General features: G+C 38.0%; 1 protein-coding gene and 1 pseudogene across 8 annotated transcripts in view; one reads left to right on the forward strand and one right to left on the reverse strand.

The window, feature by feature from the left end:
• Window positions 1-18,604, reverse strand: part of Fmnl2 (formin like 2) — a 294,762-nt gene that overhangs the window by 109,919 nt on the left and 166,239 nt on the right. For all 8 annotated transcript variants that reach the window (XM_070023246.1, XM_070023179.1, XM_070023218.1 and 5 more), the window contains exon 2: window positions 15,365-15,448. In XM_070023246.1, the coding sequence (XP_069879347.1) occupies window positions 15,365-15,448 (84 nt within the window). The remainder of the gene's footprint in view (window positions 1-15,364; window positions 15,449-18,604) is intronic.
• LOC138827607 (proteasome subunit alpha type-3-like) lies at window positions 2,681-3,430 on the forward strand (annotated as a pseudogene).

The following is an 18,604-nucleotide window of genomic DNA, read 5'->3' on the forward strand; positions in this document are numbered from 1 at the left end:
CATGACCCTTAGCTTTCCTCATGTATAATGAATAAATTAACACAATAAGTTTTACTACTGAAAATTACCTAAAACAATGAACCAACCAAAACTGGTTCACATGGCAAAATTATAGCAGCCGTCAAGCACTTTCTTCTCCTTTCTGGGCTATTGTTTAGTCTTTCTCATTCTCTTTACAGATCTAGGTATAGCCAGATCTATTTTAAACAAGGTCAGAGTACAGAGGACACAGGATACTCCCATCAAGCTTAAATGACTTTCCAGGTGCCTGAACTTTCTCTGCAAATTTTGGAAATAGCCTCACCTGTAGACAATGTCAAAATTTTACCTTCAATCACTAACAATATCCAACTTGGATTCTGATAGGAATTAAACCCTTATTAAATGGATTATTATTCACCCTGGCCTTTATGGTGAGGTCAACAGTAGTCCCTAAAATATATGTCCATGCCCTGATCTGCACAGCAGTGAGTGTGACCATAGTTGGAAAATAGTGTTTAGACATGTAATCAGATAGGCATTAAGTCCAGTAAGTGTCATCACACAAGACAAAAGAAAGACATAAGAAGAGGAAAAGACCATGACCAATGGAGTCCAGAGATATGGCTCAAGTGGTAGTATGCCTACAAGTGCAAGGCCCTGCTAGCCCAAGCCCCAATGTCACATCAATTAACTAATTAAATAAAATTAATAAATGAGAGGGGAGGAAGAGAGGGAAGGGAGGGAGGGCAAGAGGGAGGAAGGAAGGAAGGAAGGAAGGAAGGAAGGAAGGAAGGAAGGAAGGAAGGAAGGAAGGAAGGAAGGCAGGAAGGCAGGCAGGCAGGCAGGCAGGCAGGGAGGAAGGGAGGGAAGGAGGAAGGGAAGGAGGAAGAGGGGGAGGAGAGGGGAGAGGCAAGGCAGAGGCTGGGACTGGTGATAAAGGATCTCCTCTATAACTCATGGAAGAAATGGAGCGCAGTCAACACTTTAATTCAGACTTCAGGGTTCCAGAACTGTGAGGGAAAACATTTCTCTGTTTTTTAAGCCTCCAAGAATTTTGGAGTACACAAAAGCCAGATAAAATATTTATCTTATTACAATCAGTGAGGTCCTCACGTGCAATGAGAAAATCCCATGAGAGTGTGGTTTTCAGGTCAGCTGATGCCTCAGTGAGGATCCTGGGGCCCCAATCCATGTTCCCTTTTCTCACCACAGGGTTGACATATTTGGTCCTTCATGCTAAGGGTACCTCCTGCTCCACAGCCTAACCTGCTGAACATATTCTCCAAGATCTGATAGGTGATCTTTCCTAAGAGTGAAGTTGAACATTTTTCTTGCTTAAGGTCTATGTGTTTTTCATTCTGTCCGTTATTTTTTAATTAGCATACATTAGTTGTACAAGGAGGAGGTCACTGTGACTTTATATGTATGCATAAAATGTATCCTGATCAAACTTACCCTTCTCTATTCCTCTTACTCCCCTCTATCTGCCTCCTACAACAATTTCAACAGGTTTCATCATCCAATTTCCACATATGCAAACAAACTTCTTCAACCATATTCATCCTCATTTCAACCTCTCCATTAGTTTTTCTTCTCTGATATTATCTCCCCATTAACTTAGGCCATTTTACTTTGCTGTGGTTCTCTTTTTTTTTTCTAGTGTATATTCATTGCACCTAGGGGCTTCCCCCATGGTGTTTCAGATATGCACATGTACTTTTTAATAAGAATAACCCTCTCTAATTGCTTTATCTTTTCCCACTCAACCTATATGCCATCTTTATACATAGTTGAAATGAATTTAAAATTACCTTCCATCATTCTTTTTCCCATCTCCGCTCTACTTCATCACTCTAAACAGTTTCACAGTTAGAATCATGTTTTATGTGTTTATACACATTTATATACATGTCCATGGACATGTATGATATGCCCTTCTGACGTAACTTCTACAAATGAGTGAAACATGTTATTTGACCTTTTGAGCTTGGTTTATCTCACTCAACAAGATGATCTCTAGTTGCATCCATTTTCCAGAAAATCATATGATTTCATTTTTTATGGCTAAGTAATATTCCATGTTGTGTGTGTGTGAGAGAGAGTCAGACAGACAGACATCTTCATTAGTCATTCATCTGTTGTTGAGCATCTTGGATGAAGCATTTGACTTATGAACAGCACGCAATAAACATGGGTATACGTTCTTTCACATGTATACCTAGTATCAATACAGTGGGGTGATAATATCTAATTTTAATTTTTTGAAGAACCTTCGTGCTGATTTCCATAGTAGTTGCACTAGTTCAACTTCCCACCAAGGGTGTAGGAGGGTTCACTTTCCCCACATCCTCACTAGCATTTTTTTAAAAGGATGCCATTCTGACTGGAGTGAGATGGAATTTCCATCTCTTTTATGGTTAACAATTTTGAACACTGCTAGTGGGGTTACACTTTAGGTATGGAAGTCCTATGTCCTGGTAGATCTATAGCATGCTGAGCTAGATCTGTCAGCCTCTACCCTCTCTCCTTATGGAAGAGTTTTTTGAGTTGAATATGCTATGAAGGCTGTGGAAAACAGTAGCTATTGGGATTAGATGTAAAGATGGTGTTGTCTTTGAGGAGGAAGAAGAGTTACTCCTTTCTAAATGTTATGAAGATTCTAAACAAATGGCTTTTTAATGCTAATTAGCATGTTGGAATGGCAATAGCAGTTTTGTTGGCAGACAGTTGTTCTTTAGCAGGCATAGCAAGAGAAGAAGCTTCCAACTTTAGATCTAATTTTGGCTATAACATCCTACTAAAATATCTTGCAGACAAAGTGACCATGTACACACACATGCACTTATACACTGTATAGTGGTGTTAGTTTGTGGCAGCAGTTTCAGGCTAGGATCTTACATCATGAATGATAATGCACAATACCTATCAGGTGATTCATATGGTTATTGTGGCTGTGCCATTGACAAGGCTAGGCAAGCTGCAAAGACAGAAATTCAAAAGCTTCAGGCAAAAAAAATTACTTGCCATGGACGTTGTTCAAGAGGTTGTAAAATAATTTATACAGTATTATAATCAAGTTAAAAATATCTTTTGAACTCGGGGCTGGGAAGGTGGCTCAGTGGTAGAGCGCTTGCCTTGCATGCATGAGGCCCTGGGTTCGATTCCCCAGCACCAAATAAGCAAAAAGAAAAAAAGCCGGAAGTGGCGCTGTGGTTCAAGTGGTAGAGCGCTAGCCTTGAGCTGAAGAGCTGAGGGACAACGCCCAGGCCCAGAGTTCAGGCCCCACAACCAGACCCCCAAAAAGAAAAATCTTTTGAACTAGAGATAAGCTGGGTGGGCAAATTAACCAGAGGAAGACATGAAATAGTTCCAAAACATATAAAGGAAGAAGCAGAGAAGTAATGTTAAGTCATCTTGGAAAAATGAATCAGATGATGAAAATATGTAACATTTACTTTTCTCCTTTCAATTTCAGTCATAGTCCTGTATGACTATTTAGTCTCATGGATTATTCATCCTACTAACTAATTTTCATTAAGTTTTTACTTCTAGAAAGAAAAGAAAAAGAATGCTGAACATTTCTTCATGCATCTGTCAGGCACATTTTCTTCTGAGAACTTACCAATTCAATTGCTCATTTACTATAATGGGTTATTTGTTCTTTTGCTGTTTAACTTTTTGAACTCTTTGTAGAGTCTAGATATTAACCCCATATCTGATGAATAGGTGGCAAATATTTTCTACTATCTTATTCAGTAATTTTAGTTAGTAGAGTTTTAGCAGTGATACTAGCATTGCTATTTTGAAATTTATAGAAAAAGGCATACAGGTTTCATACATATCAACATAAAAGAAATGTAATGAATATTAAATCAATGATATTAAATTAATAATAAAATTGATCTGGAAATATCAGTATGAATGCTTAACTTTTAAACATATTTCAAAGTGTAGACACTTACACTGAAAACCAAATTCTCCAAGCAGCTGTAATAACCTGCCTCTCTCACAGTATCTAGAACCTGCTCCCAGTAAAAAGAATAGGGCTTCTTGGTGAAATAGCATAGTCTAGAAAACACAAGTCAAACTTGCAAGATCATTTTTTGTACCACACAATGATAGGGCAGATAGGGTGGTATCTAAAAGACAGAGGAGCTGAAAGTGTGGCTCAGTGGTTAAGGACACCTGCCTAACAAGTGCAAGGCCTGAGTTCAGGCCCCAGTGCTGTCACCAAAACAACAATAACAGAACACCCGGAATCCTGTGACTAAATCTCTCTCAATCTTCTTATCTGGAATTTTATGGGAATTAGAGAAAACTAAACTAAAAGACAGAGGAGCCAGCAAAAACAGACTTTCACGGGTAATGGTAAGAATACGTGTTAATGGGCATACAATAATGATGAAAATCCATGAATTCATGGTAATACCCAAAAGACGAAATTAGAAGAAACCCACAGTTCTCTGTAGAGTCCTATTAAACCAGATCATTTCTTTGAAAAGGTATATATGAGGAAATATTAATAATATTCTAGAGTAAAATGAAGCCTAGTGGAAAGCTCTAACTTAATGCCACTTAATACTTAATGCTACTTTAGTGAAAAAGGTAAAAGAAATTAGGAATTCACCATTCTGATGAAATCTATTCAACCAAAGACTATCAACTGGTTTTAAATGCATTAGGTAAACCAGGTGTTGGGGTTCATACGTATTATCCTAGCACTGAGAAGGCTGAGGCAGGAAGATCTCCAGTATATGGCCAGCCTAGGGTGCAGATCAAGTTCCAGGCCAGCTAGAGCTACATGGGGAAGGTCTGTCTCAAAAAACACAAACATTAGGTACGAGGTTGATAGGTATCTGAACATATAACATACAATACCAAAGTAACAATACACAGATTTCTGTCCAGAACAAGGGTAAATACAATGATACAATAAATTGCCACCTGATGAACTAACCAAATGTTAGAACAAACATTACTTTTCTCTTAGGAGATTTTTGCCAATAATGTTGAACATCATCTATCTTGACTTCAGCCTAACTCTAGTTAACAGGAAATCCAGTAATCTAAATGTTACTCTGTGGCAAGGGTGGAATAAATGCAGAAAGTGAAAACTTCTGATATGAGAGGTGTTTGCTTGCCTAGTCTCTTCTTTTTACATGTATTATGAACAAGACTATTTCAGGTTCAGAGACCTAAGGAACACACCATCTAAGATGAACATGTGACAGGGCCTATGCTACATTCTCTTTGAACAAACCACATCTTAAAGAAAACAGGAAAAGATGAATGTTATCATAGGATATACTAAGGAACTGCTATTCATTGTAATGATGGTAACCTCAATTTTTAAAGCACATATTGAATGCTTTAAAAAATAAATGAGAAAACAAAATTCCAAAAGGAAAAAGAATATGAAGAAGCAAGGCCAGATATCAAAATAATAAAAGAAAAAAACTCTAAGGGTTGAAAGACAGAATTCGAAAAGAATTAAACAGATCATAAAAGAAACAATATGGATAAGAATTAAATAGCATTTCAACATACCATGGAATTATGAAAATACAGTAAAAATGGAAACAATTTAACATCAAACAACATTGGAGTAAAAATGCAGCTAGCCAGACAGTTAAAGGGCAGGGACAGAAGTTGGTGTTTTCTGTCCCAACAGCTGGGGGTAAGAAAAGAACAAAGTGAGTTTGGCTAAATGTAGAATCAAAGCCAGGAACTTGGGGGTAGGCGCTGAAGGCAGATTAAGTCTGGAGTCTGGAAGCAAGGGAGCAGGGGAACTTCTGCTGGTGTCACTTTAACGTCTTCCCTGCTGTCTCCTTACCACATGCTTGCTCAAACCACTAACAATGAAGTAGGCAATGAAAACTCCCAGAGTCACTTCTCCATTCATTCATTACCCCCAGTGCTCAAAACAGGCCCTAGATAATCAATAGATAATTAATAACCAATTAATATCTACTTACTGAGAGAGTTATAAATGGCTTATAAAAAGAAACATTTAAAAAGCAATCGGGGCTGGGCATGGCTTAAGTTATAAAATGTTTGTACTCTAAATTCAAACCCCAAATAATACAGAGGGAGGGAGAGATTAAATACGTATTTGCTGCAATGTTCTCTTTTGCAGATTATGGCACGTTTAATTTTTTAGAGACCTTTATTTCAGTGGCAAATTAGCTTAACTATTGATAAAAGTTATCCAGTAAGTATTTGCTTTTCCTTTGAAACAAACAGTATAAAGAAACAAGGAAAAGGTTTAATTACTTAGCTATCTATATATTTTTTTTCCTTTTTTTTTGCTGTGTTATAACACTTGCAAGGCATGGAATCTGCCACTAAGCTAAACTGCCAGCACTCCACCCCACAACTGCTCATACCTAATATTCTCAATGATTAAATCCACTCTCATGGTTTGAGTCAGTTGGGCTGAAAAACAGAAAAGTGATCAATTTTCACTGTAATGCAGTGTCTTAGCATAAAGAAGTATCCCAGTGCCACAGGGCTGACTCAGCCCTGGCTGAGTAGCAGCAAGACCTTCCTGAGGATTCATGCCAAGCTCTGGAGATTGTGATTTGATCTATCTGAAGCGCTTAACAAAGGAAGCTTAGCCTACGTGAGAAAATTTTCCGCTCACTTCTTCATACTCATCTTCTGTTCACTCTGTACAAGTGAAATAAAATAGGATTTCCATTTCTCACTCTCACTCTAGTCCCTTCCAGACGGCAAAACCTAGACCTACAGGGCAAAGTTGATCTATGCCACAAATATCCTAGAAAATAAGAAATAATACCATCAGCACCAGTTAGACTCAGAGCGTGCCTTCCTATCTCACCTTAGTTGGAATCTGGACTGCATAATACATGCACAGTCTCTACACCAATCAGCGTCAGTCACCTCAAATGTTCTGAGTTCTCTAACCAGCTCCAGCAGAGGTGCATTTATGAACCAACCTCTCCCCTGACACCACCTGAGAAGTCACCTGAGAAACCAGAGTGAAACTTCAATGGCTTTTCCTTATCATCTTTGTTTCCAGGCCCCCAGTGTAACAATAAATAGCCTTAGAAATAGGTACTCTCCATCTCGCTCTCTGGGTAGCCTTGACAGTGACCTAGTCATGTGTGCTAGAGATGATCAAAAATCATCTCTAAGCCAGGCGCCGGTGGCTCACACCTATATTCCTAGCTACTCATGAGGCTGAAATACGAGGATCATGATTCAAAGCCAGCCCGAGAAAGGAAAGTCCATGAGACTCTTATCTAAATAACTACCAGAAAATTGGAAGTAGCACTGTGGCTCAAGTGGTAGAGCACTCACTTTGAGCCACAAAGCCCAGGGAAAGTGCCCAGAGTTCAAGCCCCATGACCAACCAAAAAAAAAAAAAAAATCATCTCTGAACTAAGGTGACTGAGGAACTCACAGGAAAGGTAGAGACTTTTACTTTGTGTGTTCCATCTCAATGGGGGAAGGGGTCAAAAATGTCTTAACTTCCCATTAAAAAAAAGAAGTTTGAAATAATCTCTGCTAACCCTGACAGATACAAAGATCTAGAAGCCTAGAACTCTCCAGAACTAAAATTTGTCTATAGTAATCAATGTTCTAATAGCTCTAAATTTGTGAGAAAGAGACAAGGCCCCAAAGTCAAAAGATGCAGCACAGGTCCTACACTGAAAACCGATACTTGAGTGACAAGTTGCTTTTATTCCCATAAGCATGAATACCATGGAAAGAATCCTCTTACTGCTAGGCAGCTTTGGGGCTTTTATTTGCACTTATCAAAGGAATCTACTCTATACTCACACTGACATCTCATGCTACTGTTAAGTTTTACTTCTCCAGAGTCCTGAAATTGATGTCCTCATGGCAATACCATCTACTTTCTAGAATGCAGAAAAGAGAATAAAACACAAAAATTAAGCCAAGGTTGATCTTGAGAGAGTATAACCTATACTTATCAGCATGGCTAATAAATTATACTGTTTGTTCAAAAAAGATGATTTACATCCAGGCACCAACGGTTCACACCTGTAATCGTAACTACTCAGGAGGCTTAGATCTGCGGATCACAGTTGAAAGCCAGCCCAGGAGAGGAAAATCCATGAGATCTCCAATTAACTACCAAAAAAGCCAGAAGTAGTCCAGGACCTGAGTTCACGCCCCAGGACTATCACACCATTAATTAATCAATTCATGAAAAGAATGAATGGATATGGGAGGGAGGGCAGAAGATAACTTACAAAAAAACTTTACAACTTCATACAAGATTTTTCTCGTTAAGGAAGTGCTTGGAATGATAACTACAGACAGAGAGAAATAGATGAAGCCACAGATGAGGTTGGTAAATAAACAGAACATATATCATTAAAATACTATATAGTTGGTACGGGCAGACCACAAACTTAACTCCAGGTACTCTATCAGCCAAAGAAAAAGAAGAGAGCTATGATCAGGTCCATGATTCATAATGTCCACATAATAACTTTTCAAGGAAATGAAACCTGGGATAACTTTTCTACAGGTCCTCATTTTCTTCAACAGGAGAAATACATCTAGAAATACATCTATACTATCTATATCTACATAGAAATGTATCTATGGGGGGAGAGGAGTTGGGGAGGTGGGGAGGAAAGGGATGGTAAGGGAAAAACAAAGGAGGGGATAACAATGCTTGATAGAAAATGGACTCATTACCTTGCTCATGTAACTGTAACCCCTCTGTACAGTATCTTTACAATAAAAAATATATATTTAAATTTTTAAAAAGAAATGTATCTATATTATACATAACTTGGTGCACCTTGTCTAAAGTATGGATCCTAGGTAACAATTAGCTACATGTGTGTGTGTGTGTGTGTGTGTGTGTGTGTGTGTGTGTGTGTGTGTGTGTGTGTGTGTGTGTGTGTGTGTGTGTGTGTGTGTGTGTGTGTGTGTGTGTGTGTGTGTGTGTGTGTGTGTGTGTGTGTGTGTGTGTGTTGTCGGGACTTGAACTCTAGGCCTGGGCGCTGTCCCTCAGCTATTCAGCTCAAGGCTAGCGCTCTACCACTTAAGCACACAGCACCACTTCCAGTTTTTTTTATTGTAGATAAAGAGTTTCACGGTTTTTCTTGCCTGGGCTGGCTTTGAACTTCAATCCTCCTGAGTAGCGAGGATTACAATCATGAGCCACCGGTGCCTGGAACACTATTGTTTTTGTTCTTTTTTGTCAGTCATGAGGCTTGAACACAGGGCCTGGGCACTGTCACTGAGCCTATCTGTGCTCCAGGATAGCACTCTACCACTTTGAGCCACAACTCCACTTCCTGTTTTTAGTGGCTAATTGGAGATAGAGTCTCAAAGACTTTCCTGCCCAGTCTGGCTTTGAACCATGATCCTCATATCTCAGCCTCCTGAGTAGCTAGAACTACAGGTGTGAGCCACACGCACCTGGTAACACTACTGTTTAAAAAAAAAAACTATTATTTTTGCACAAAGCATCACAGACCACCAGTATCTCCTAGGTTCTATATTAATGATAACAGCTCACAGTCATTTTTAAAGATCTTACAACTAAGGTTTGCCCTGGTATTTTCTTAAAATAAATATCTATAGCTATGTAGATTCCCCTAGTAGTATCAAACAACAAGATGCACTGATACTATCAAGCCTGCATGCTAATAAAGAAGGACAGATCCAATGCAATACACGTCCTTGAATCTTCTAAGGACAAGTTAAAATCCAAAAAATACTGGTGGCAAAAGTTAACATGTGCTGGGCTCCAGTAGCTCACACCTACAATTCTAACTACTCAGAAGGCTGAGATCTGAGGATCGTGGTTGAAAGCCAGCCCAGGCAAGAAGGTCCATGAGACTTTTTTTTCCCTGTTTTTTTATTGTAAAAAAATAGTACACAGAGGGGTTACAGTTGCATGAGTAATAAGTACATTTCCTATCGAGCATTGTTACCTCCTCCTTTGTTTTTCCTCTTATCATTCCTTCCCTCTCCACCTCCCCAACCCCCCCTCCCCCTCCCCCCCAAGGTGTAAAGTTCATTTTCAACATAGTGTCTTGTACATGTCATTGTTAAAATAGGTCAATCTGTATCCTTGTTTCAGCATTTTGTTATTTCCCTTGCCCTCCTCAAATTAGAAAAATGTGTATACAAGATGCAGGGCACTGACATCAAATACAGTGACAACAGGGGTTATACCATGGGGGAAGAACATACAAGAGAAACAAACAAAAGAATCACATAGTACATTTTAGGTACATTAAAAACAATAGCAAGAAAGAAAAAACCACTTATGTCCCTATCTTGGGGTTCATTTCACTTAACATCATCTTATATGGTCATATGTACATAGCTTTTGACCTTTTCTGCTTGCTCTAAACTTATACTAGTTATTGCAAATAAGGGAAACCATGGGACCTATGTTTCTCTGGGCCTGGCTTATTTCACTTAATATAATTTTTTCCAAGTCTTTCTATTTCCTAACAAATGGGGCGATGTCATTCTTTCTGATGGAGGCATAGAAATCCATGTAAAAAAAATATCTATATCATCGTCTTGATACATTCATCTATTGAGGGACATCTGGGTTGGTTCCATCTTAGCTATCATAAATAATGCTGCAATAAACATAGTTGTGCTGGTAGCTTTAGTATAGCCTTGTTTGTGATCCATTGGGTAAATGCCCAGAAGTGGGATTGCTGGGTCATAGGGGAGCTCTATGTAGAGTCTTTTGAGGAGCCTCCATACTGCTTTCCAAACTGGTTGAACAAGTTTACAGTCCCACAAACAATGCAGTAGGGTTCCCTTTTGGCCACACACCCTCCAGCATCTGTTGTTATTAGATTTCTTGATTATAGCCATTCTAACTGGGGTGAGGTGAAATCTCAATGTTGTCTTAATTTGCATTTCTTTTATGGCTAGACAAGTTGAGCATTTCTTCATGTGTCTATTGGTCATTCTTACTTCCTCTTCAGAGAAGTCTCTCTTTAAGTCTTTAGCCCACTTATTTATCGGGCAGTTGTTTCTTTGAGTATTTGTTTTGGGGGATTTAATTTTTTCAGTTCTAAGCATATTTTAGATATGAGACCCTTGTCTGTTGTCTGTCTTCTCACAATTCGTAGGCTTTCTATTGATCTTGTTAGCTATATACTTTGCCATGCAGAAGCTCTACAAGTTCATGCAATCCCATTTGTCCAACTTTTGATTTGTTGTGTTTCTGGGTCTTTATTAAGAAAATTTTGGCCTGTGCCAAGGAGCCCTAGAGTTTCTCCTATTCCTACCTGTAATGTATTCAAGGTGTCTGCTTTGACTTCAAGGTCTTTGATCCATTTGGAATTGATTCTGGTGCAAGGTGATATATGGGGATCTAGCTTTAGTTTTCTACTAGCGTTTAACCAATTTTGCCAGCACCATTTACTAAAGAGGCTGTCTTTCTTCCATTCTATTTTTTTTTTAGCACCCTTATGGAAGATTAGGTGGCTATAGGTCTTTGGGTTCATTTCTGGGTCTTCAGTTCTATTCCGTTAGTCCTCAGGTCTGTTCTTGTGCCAATACCAAACTTTTGATTACTGTGGCTTTGTAGTAGAGAGTCTTATCTCCAATAAACCACCAGAAAACCGAAAGTGTCACTGTGGTTCAAGTAGTAGAGCACTCACCTGGACCTGAGGGCTAGTGCCCAGCCCCAGAATTCAAAACCACAACCAATTAAAAAAAAAAAGTTAACATGTGAGCCTTCTCCAGTAGTCGCACAAGCAGACAGGTATTTTTTAAAATACAGCTTTTATTGTAAAGATACTGTGCAGAGGGGTTACAGTTACATGAGCAAGGTAATGAGTCCATTTCCTATGGAGCAATGTTACCCCTTCCTTTGTTTTTCCCTTACCATCCCTTTAACAAAATGCTGAAGGATAAAGGACCACCCCTTGTAACAATGAGATGTACAAGACACTGTGTTGAAAACGAACTTTACAAGGTTGGCGGGCGGAGGGGGGGGGGTGGATTTGCAAAGGAAAGGGATGGTAGGGGAAAAAGACAAGTATTATTTTATACACTTTACATATACAATCTCAAAGACTCAAAGTATATTAAGTATGTTAATTACATGTTTCAAGGAAGAAAAATTAGTATCATTATCAAACACACTTAAATTTTACATGCTTTAATGAATTTTCAAGCATAAACATACACCGTGGACCTCCAACAGGCATCAAGTTACCAAAAATCTCCCATATTTTCCTCATTTGTCTCACTTTTGTTTTCTTCTTTTAGGTATTTTAAAGCAAACCTCAGTCCTACCATTTCATCTTCATGTCAGTATACATTTCCTAAAAATATAGATTCTTATATAATCACAAAGCTAAGATCAAACACAACAAAATCAAACTATTATTTCTTTGAATCCTCTCAATCACTAATCAGTTTTCCCCCAGTTTTCCCCCAGGTAGTCTTTTTTTATTTACTTTGCTCAAAATGTGATGCACAAAAGATGCACAAAAGCATCTCATTATTTTTTTAAATTCCTTTCATGTTTTTCTTCCCTATCCCCCATTATCACAGAAATAAATATCTTGTTTTTGAAAATGAGATATAATTCCCACTCTATCAAATTTACTTTTAAAAGTGTAAAAATCTGCCAAGCATCAGTGGCTCTGGCCTGTAGTTAATCCTAGCTACTCAGGAGACTGAGATCTGAGGATCATGGTTCATAGCCAACCCAGGCAGGAAACGTCCATGAGACTCTTATCTCCAATTAACCACCAGGAAACTGGAAGTGGTGCTGAGGCTCAAGTGGTAGAGCTCGCACCTTGAACTGAAGAGCTCAGGGACAGAGCCCAGGTCCAGGGTTCAAGCCTCATGACCAACCAAAAAAAAAAAAAAATTAGGTAAAAAAAATTTAAATATAATCATAAAGCTACATAACTATCACCACTATATAATCCCAGTAACTTCCCATCACAGAGGAAAAAAAAAAATCCACGCCCTCAGCAGTGCCTCCTGGCCCTTCTAGTGTGCTGGCAACTACTAATCTACATTCTATCTCTACAGATCTTCCTATTCTGGATCTTTCATATAATGGAATAACTGAAAGCCTATTTTAAGTGATCACCAGTTAGATATCATGGACAGATCCAGGTTAGAGCCAAATATATACATGACCATTTCATGTACATAACAGGTAAGATGAACAGTAATGTCATGTGAATAGTATATTATGAATGCTTTTTAACTTTTTGTTTTTATCTTTTCCCTTGGAAACAATATATGCTTCAAGTGATTTTCACACATGTGACATACCCCTGGGCTACTTATATATGAAAGAAGTCATTTCTGTTGGCCACAATCTTCACAATGATGAGTGGCTAACCAAAAATGGTGTTTCATCATAGCAATAATGCTGTTACGTAGGCTCAGGGTTCAAGCTATAACTCCCCACTTACCCTCTTAGGAAAGCATAACAGAATGTAAGACAGAGAATACACTTCTTTTTCTTTCTCTTGAGATATCACTCACACATTGGCACCTTATGAGGAGGTCAGCAGAGATGGTGGTTAAGAGTTAGATTCCACAATTGCACATTCTCCACTTTACCACTTACAGATCTGTGTCCTTAGTAAGAGATTTAATCTCTGTCTCAGTTTTTTCCTTACTTCAACATATGACTTCTCTGAAGACTAAACAGGCAGCTCTTTAATCTGCTTATCCCATAACTATCATTAACAAATCAATACAACACCTTGGAGATGGTGGAACAGCATCTATGTAGAGCTTCTAGCCTATGGAGCAGTGACTCCCAGAGAGGAATAGGTAAAGTACCAATTCTCCATGCTCTGGCATTGTGACATTTACTTTGAGGACTTGAAAACCAGAGATGAAATCAAATACTTGATCTGCTCCCCATCAGTTAGAATATCTCAAAGATACCAACATCAACCTTATGAAGATATTTTTGGTCTGAAGGGAAAATGCAGCTGTCTGAAATCTTCCATCATTGGCATTCCTCCATTTAGGGCATACTGATATGTAAAAATGAGTAATACAATAAGGAGAGGGGAGGGAGGGGGGAGAAGGAGGGGAGTGAAGAGAGGGAGGGGATGAAGAAGAGGAGGAAGAGGGGAGGGAGAGGGAACAGAGGAGGCCAGCCTAGATCCTCTCAAGGTTAACAAGGACCACCTGAATGCAGCCTGCCTTTGTTCTATGCTCCCCCCGACCCCTGCCTCTCTCTCTCTCCCCACATTTTTCACCCATCTTGTATCTCCCTCATTTGTACAATTTGCATTTTTTATAATAATTACCCCTATTTCCTTTGCTTGCTGTCACTGTCATTATAAAACCACTTTTCCTTGCAATAATAGGCTTCAATAACCCTCATTAAAAATTAAGTACAAAGAATGAGCTGTCTTCACAAATGTGTTTCTTGTGTATCATCACCATATAAACAGAAGCTTACTCTTCCTCTCCTCTTGATGCTCACATATAGCATAAATACTGCTTTTGTTTGTTTTGTTAAAGAACTACAGTAAAACAACTTTACAAGGGATACTTCCCATTCAACTTTAGAAAGTAATCCTTCCTAGGATGACACAGTAGCCTATACTGAGCCCTGCCACTAAAGGCCAAATTACTACCAATTAAAATGAACAGAACAATACATTTAAAAGGAGGGTCATCAGCCAGTATGTGGACATGCAAAAGTGTGTATGTATAAACAATCATATGTTGTTTTTGAAAAACAGAAACAAAAAAGGTAGAAAGATACTTCAAGTCCTATCAGTGAACCTTAAAGGCTTAAAGCTAGAGAATTCACTTTATATTTTATATCCCTGTGAACAGTCTAGATTTGTTATAGACCAGCTGAAGAATAACTAAAATCTGTAATTGCTTTATCAGCTACCAAACTTTCTTCATAAACAATTCACCTTCTTGTGTGAATATACACCAATTTACATAAACAGAAAAGAATTAAATTAGAGGGCCTACGTCATTCAAGCAGAATAAATTGCTGTGGAAGGTAAACAGAAACACAGATCATCTGAATTTGGTTGCCCACTTAAAAATTGAACCACAAAATAGTTTTTGAAAAATGAGAGAATATGGGAGAAGAAGGGCAGGGAGAATGACAGAGGAGTTGAATAAATGAGGGGAAATGTTATAATGAAATCTCCTTTCTTATAACTATTGTATGCTAAAAATGTATGCTAATAAAAAATGAGAGAATGAAAATAACATAAATAGAAAAGAAGTAACTTTCAGGCTCTTCCTTCAGTAGAAACAAACAGGAAGGTAAAGGAGTCACAAAACAGAAACCCAAGCAACTTCCAGGAAAGTTCTGAGAAAAGGGAAAAAATGAGGTTCACTTATTTCTTTCCGGATAAGGATCACTGACTCTTACCTGATCACAAATCAGTTCCCATTTTTTCTCATTGTCATACTGTCGCAGCAACCTGGCTTTGTCAGGAGGTAGGTTCATAGCATTCTGTAAAAAAGAAAAGGAAGAAGAAAAAGATCTATCACATCCACAGTAACTCATAGATAGAATTAATCCTACCAGGCTCCCTTGGCCTTTCAGTTCCTACTATCTGATTCAATTAATGGAGGAGGGAAGCTCTGTAGTTCTACATAAGCAACTGAGTGAGAGATGGTCTGTTTGGAATAATAAGACTTGGTAATCCTTCTGCTTCCTCATTTCATGGCAGGCTCCCTTTGGACTCAATGAAAAAATTGAGAGTAGCTGCTCAGAGGTATATCACTCTAAGTTCTTAAAATACTGAAGCCCCAGCAGTCAGTTCTAAACACTAAAAGAAACCTCAAGGACCAGAAGCACTGATCCGCTATTACCTGCTTTGATAAATAACCCTGAATAAAAGAACAATTTGTTGTTTTTTTAAAAAAAAAAAAAAGATGGTGAAGATGATGTGATTGTTTTCTGACCCCTCTAATTGATGACAGTATTCCTTTAGGGCATGTTAATATTAGAAATCTATCTTAATTCTGTAAAGCTAGGTTGGTATATAAGCTTGCCACAAGCCAAGTTAGATACCCGATGTAGATATCAGCATTAATATAAACCCCCTCTTTTGACACAATACATCTTCTGTAGTGTTGTTTGCCCAGGTACATTTGTGTATTATGAGTCAAATGCTACAAACAGCCAGTCACACACTTCAACAAAGGAAAGGTCTTTGATGACAAAACATAGCAGATAATGAAAGCTCCCTGTCCCCCCTCAAAAAAAACCAGATGGTTTCATGCCTCTCCAAAGTTCCCATGCTCTAAATAAGCTAAGTAGCCAATACACACACATTATCTATTATTATCTTATCTATCTCAACCTCAACAGTTCACATCATACCTATCCACAAACTACAATGCTTCATATGAGTAAATATTCAAATAGACAAAAAGTCCTGAGCTTTCTGAGAATAAAACTCTCTTTAGCATGCTTATGATTTCTGTCATAGGAAAAATCAGATTTAGTAGAGACAAGGGTGATTGAACTAGTCTTAACTGAATGGCAGAGAACCAAGGCTTGAAGATTTTTATAGATTTAGCCCAAGTATATTCCCTCAAACTCAACATCCATGTCCATATACCTTAAATCTACCTACCACCTGCTAACCTGAATCTTACTCATCAGACTTTAGAACTCATAACCAGCTACCTTCAATATATTTAACTTTATTCTCAAGCTGACAACAGAATTTGAAGAGTGTGAACTTGAGTAATGTTTTTATATGGCTTTTTTCTAGGGAATAGCCACTTAAAACTAGAATGGATAATACCTATCTATACTTATTAGTTATTATAATTTAACAAAGTTAAACCATCACCCTGGGGTACGACAAAGCTGAACTCCATGGATATCTTTCTGAGGAGGCCAAAATTATTCACTGTTAAATAACCTTGTCTGTCATTATACCCCAAAGACATTTTCCTCTTTGGACCTTTAGGTTAGTACCCCTGGGTATGATTACCCAGCAAGTAAAAACATTAAAAATTTAAAGTAAGTTAAATGAGTTTTCCCTCCTGTGTCTTTATTACTGTTACAAGATGAATAGAATAAAAATTTGTAAGAACAAAAACCAGAGTGCCTAGACTCCTACAATGTGTCGATCACTGTAGTAGGCCTTTGGCATGTTATTTAATCTCACTTTATGTGCCATTTGTAAAACAAATGTACATGCATGTGAGGATTGCCAAAGGTCTTCTGAAAACACCAACAATTGCAAGGTGACAGTCTCACTGGACTCTAACACTCCTTATGTGTGCCTCTATTGTATCTATGGCATTGCCTCCCAATAATGTGCTTGCCCACCCAAATTCCACACTGGAAAGACAATTTTTTTTCAAGTTGTTGCCTTGTTGTCAGTCACCAATGTCTAGCAGGCTTATGGCAGCCAACAGGCATTATATACTTCATTGAATTTAAAAGGCAGACCAACAAACAAAAAAAACCCTAAGTAACTCAGTTATTCTCTTAGCCTGAATTATCTTTAATGATTTGGGGCTTGTATTTGAGCTACAAGTCATCTATACACTAAAAACCAGTTCTAAATTTTATAATACACCCTCCTTCAGTGATGATTAGATGGCATACAGAAAATTTCTGCTACATGTGATAAACCACAAAACCTGACTTTTGTTGCCAGTATATTCAGATTGGGATTTTTTAAACAATAATAATTGATCTGCCTCAAAATGGAATTACATTTGTAGTCTTGCTTCTGATGTTATACTTACCTGCATGATTTTACATTGTTTATTAGTATGCCTTTTATTTTATAACCTTGTGAAAAAAGATATAACTACTAAGTAAATAACAGTAAAAATACACAAATTACTGAGTATGTCATGAAGCAATTAATTAATACTTAAAAGAGTCTATGATAGTCTATCCATCTGAAGTTTAATTATCACGCACAACAGAGCCGAATGAAAGAATCTAAGTCATTCAGAACCAAATACTTCCATGCCGCAGAAATATAGAACTTTTTATCACTCTTGTTCTAGATTCATGACAGTGCTGTGTACATGCAAAGCATCCCTACTTTCCCCTATAATCTCACAGCTCATATTGAGAAGCTCACAGTTAAATGCAGGTACTCAGAAGGGAATACAGTATCAAATACATCTTATGCAATATTCCTTTGTCATTATAATCCCACAATTAATACTCACAACAATTAAACCAGAAGATATTATAACAGGAACTTTCTATTATGTAACTGCCTACTTAGAAACAAAAAAGAATGTGGACTTTTGCAGGGATCAGAGAAAAGCAAGTCTAAGAGAAATAGCTTGGACAATTCTTTAGAGCTCCTAAATAATAAAGATGCAAAAGTTTTACAGAACTCAAAAGAAAAGAGCCATAACTTTAAGGGGAAAAAATTATATGTAGGAGGTAGCAATATGAGGACTGAAGTTTGAAGTCAGCCTAGGCAAAAAGTTAGTGAAACCCTATTTCAAGAAAACAAGCTGGGCTCAGTGATTAACAGTTGTAACCCTAGCTATATGGGAAGCAGAAGTAGGAAAATAACATTCTAAGGCCAGTCCTATGCAAAAAAACAGCACAGTTATCTGAAAACTAGCTAAAGTGGAAAGGGTTAAGGGCACAGCACGTGAGAAGTCCTGA

Source organism: Dipodomys merriami, unplaced genomic scaffold, assembly GCF_024711535.1.
Source record: "Dipodomys merriami isolate MVZ:Mamm:240054 unplaced genomic scaffold, mDipMer1.0.p SCAF_1, whole genome shotgun sequence".
NCBI classification, from domain to species: Eukaryota; Metazoa; Chordata; class Mammalia; order Rodentia; family Heteromyidae; genus Dipodomys; species Dipodomys merriami.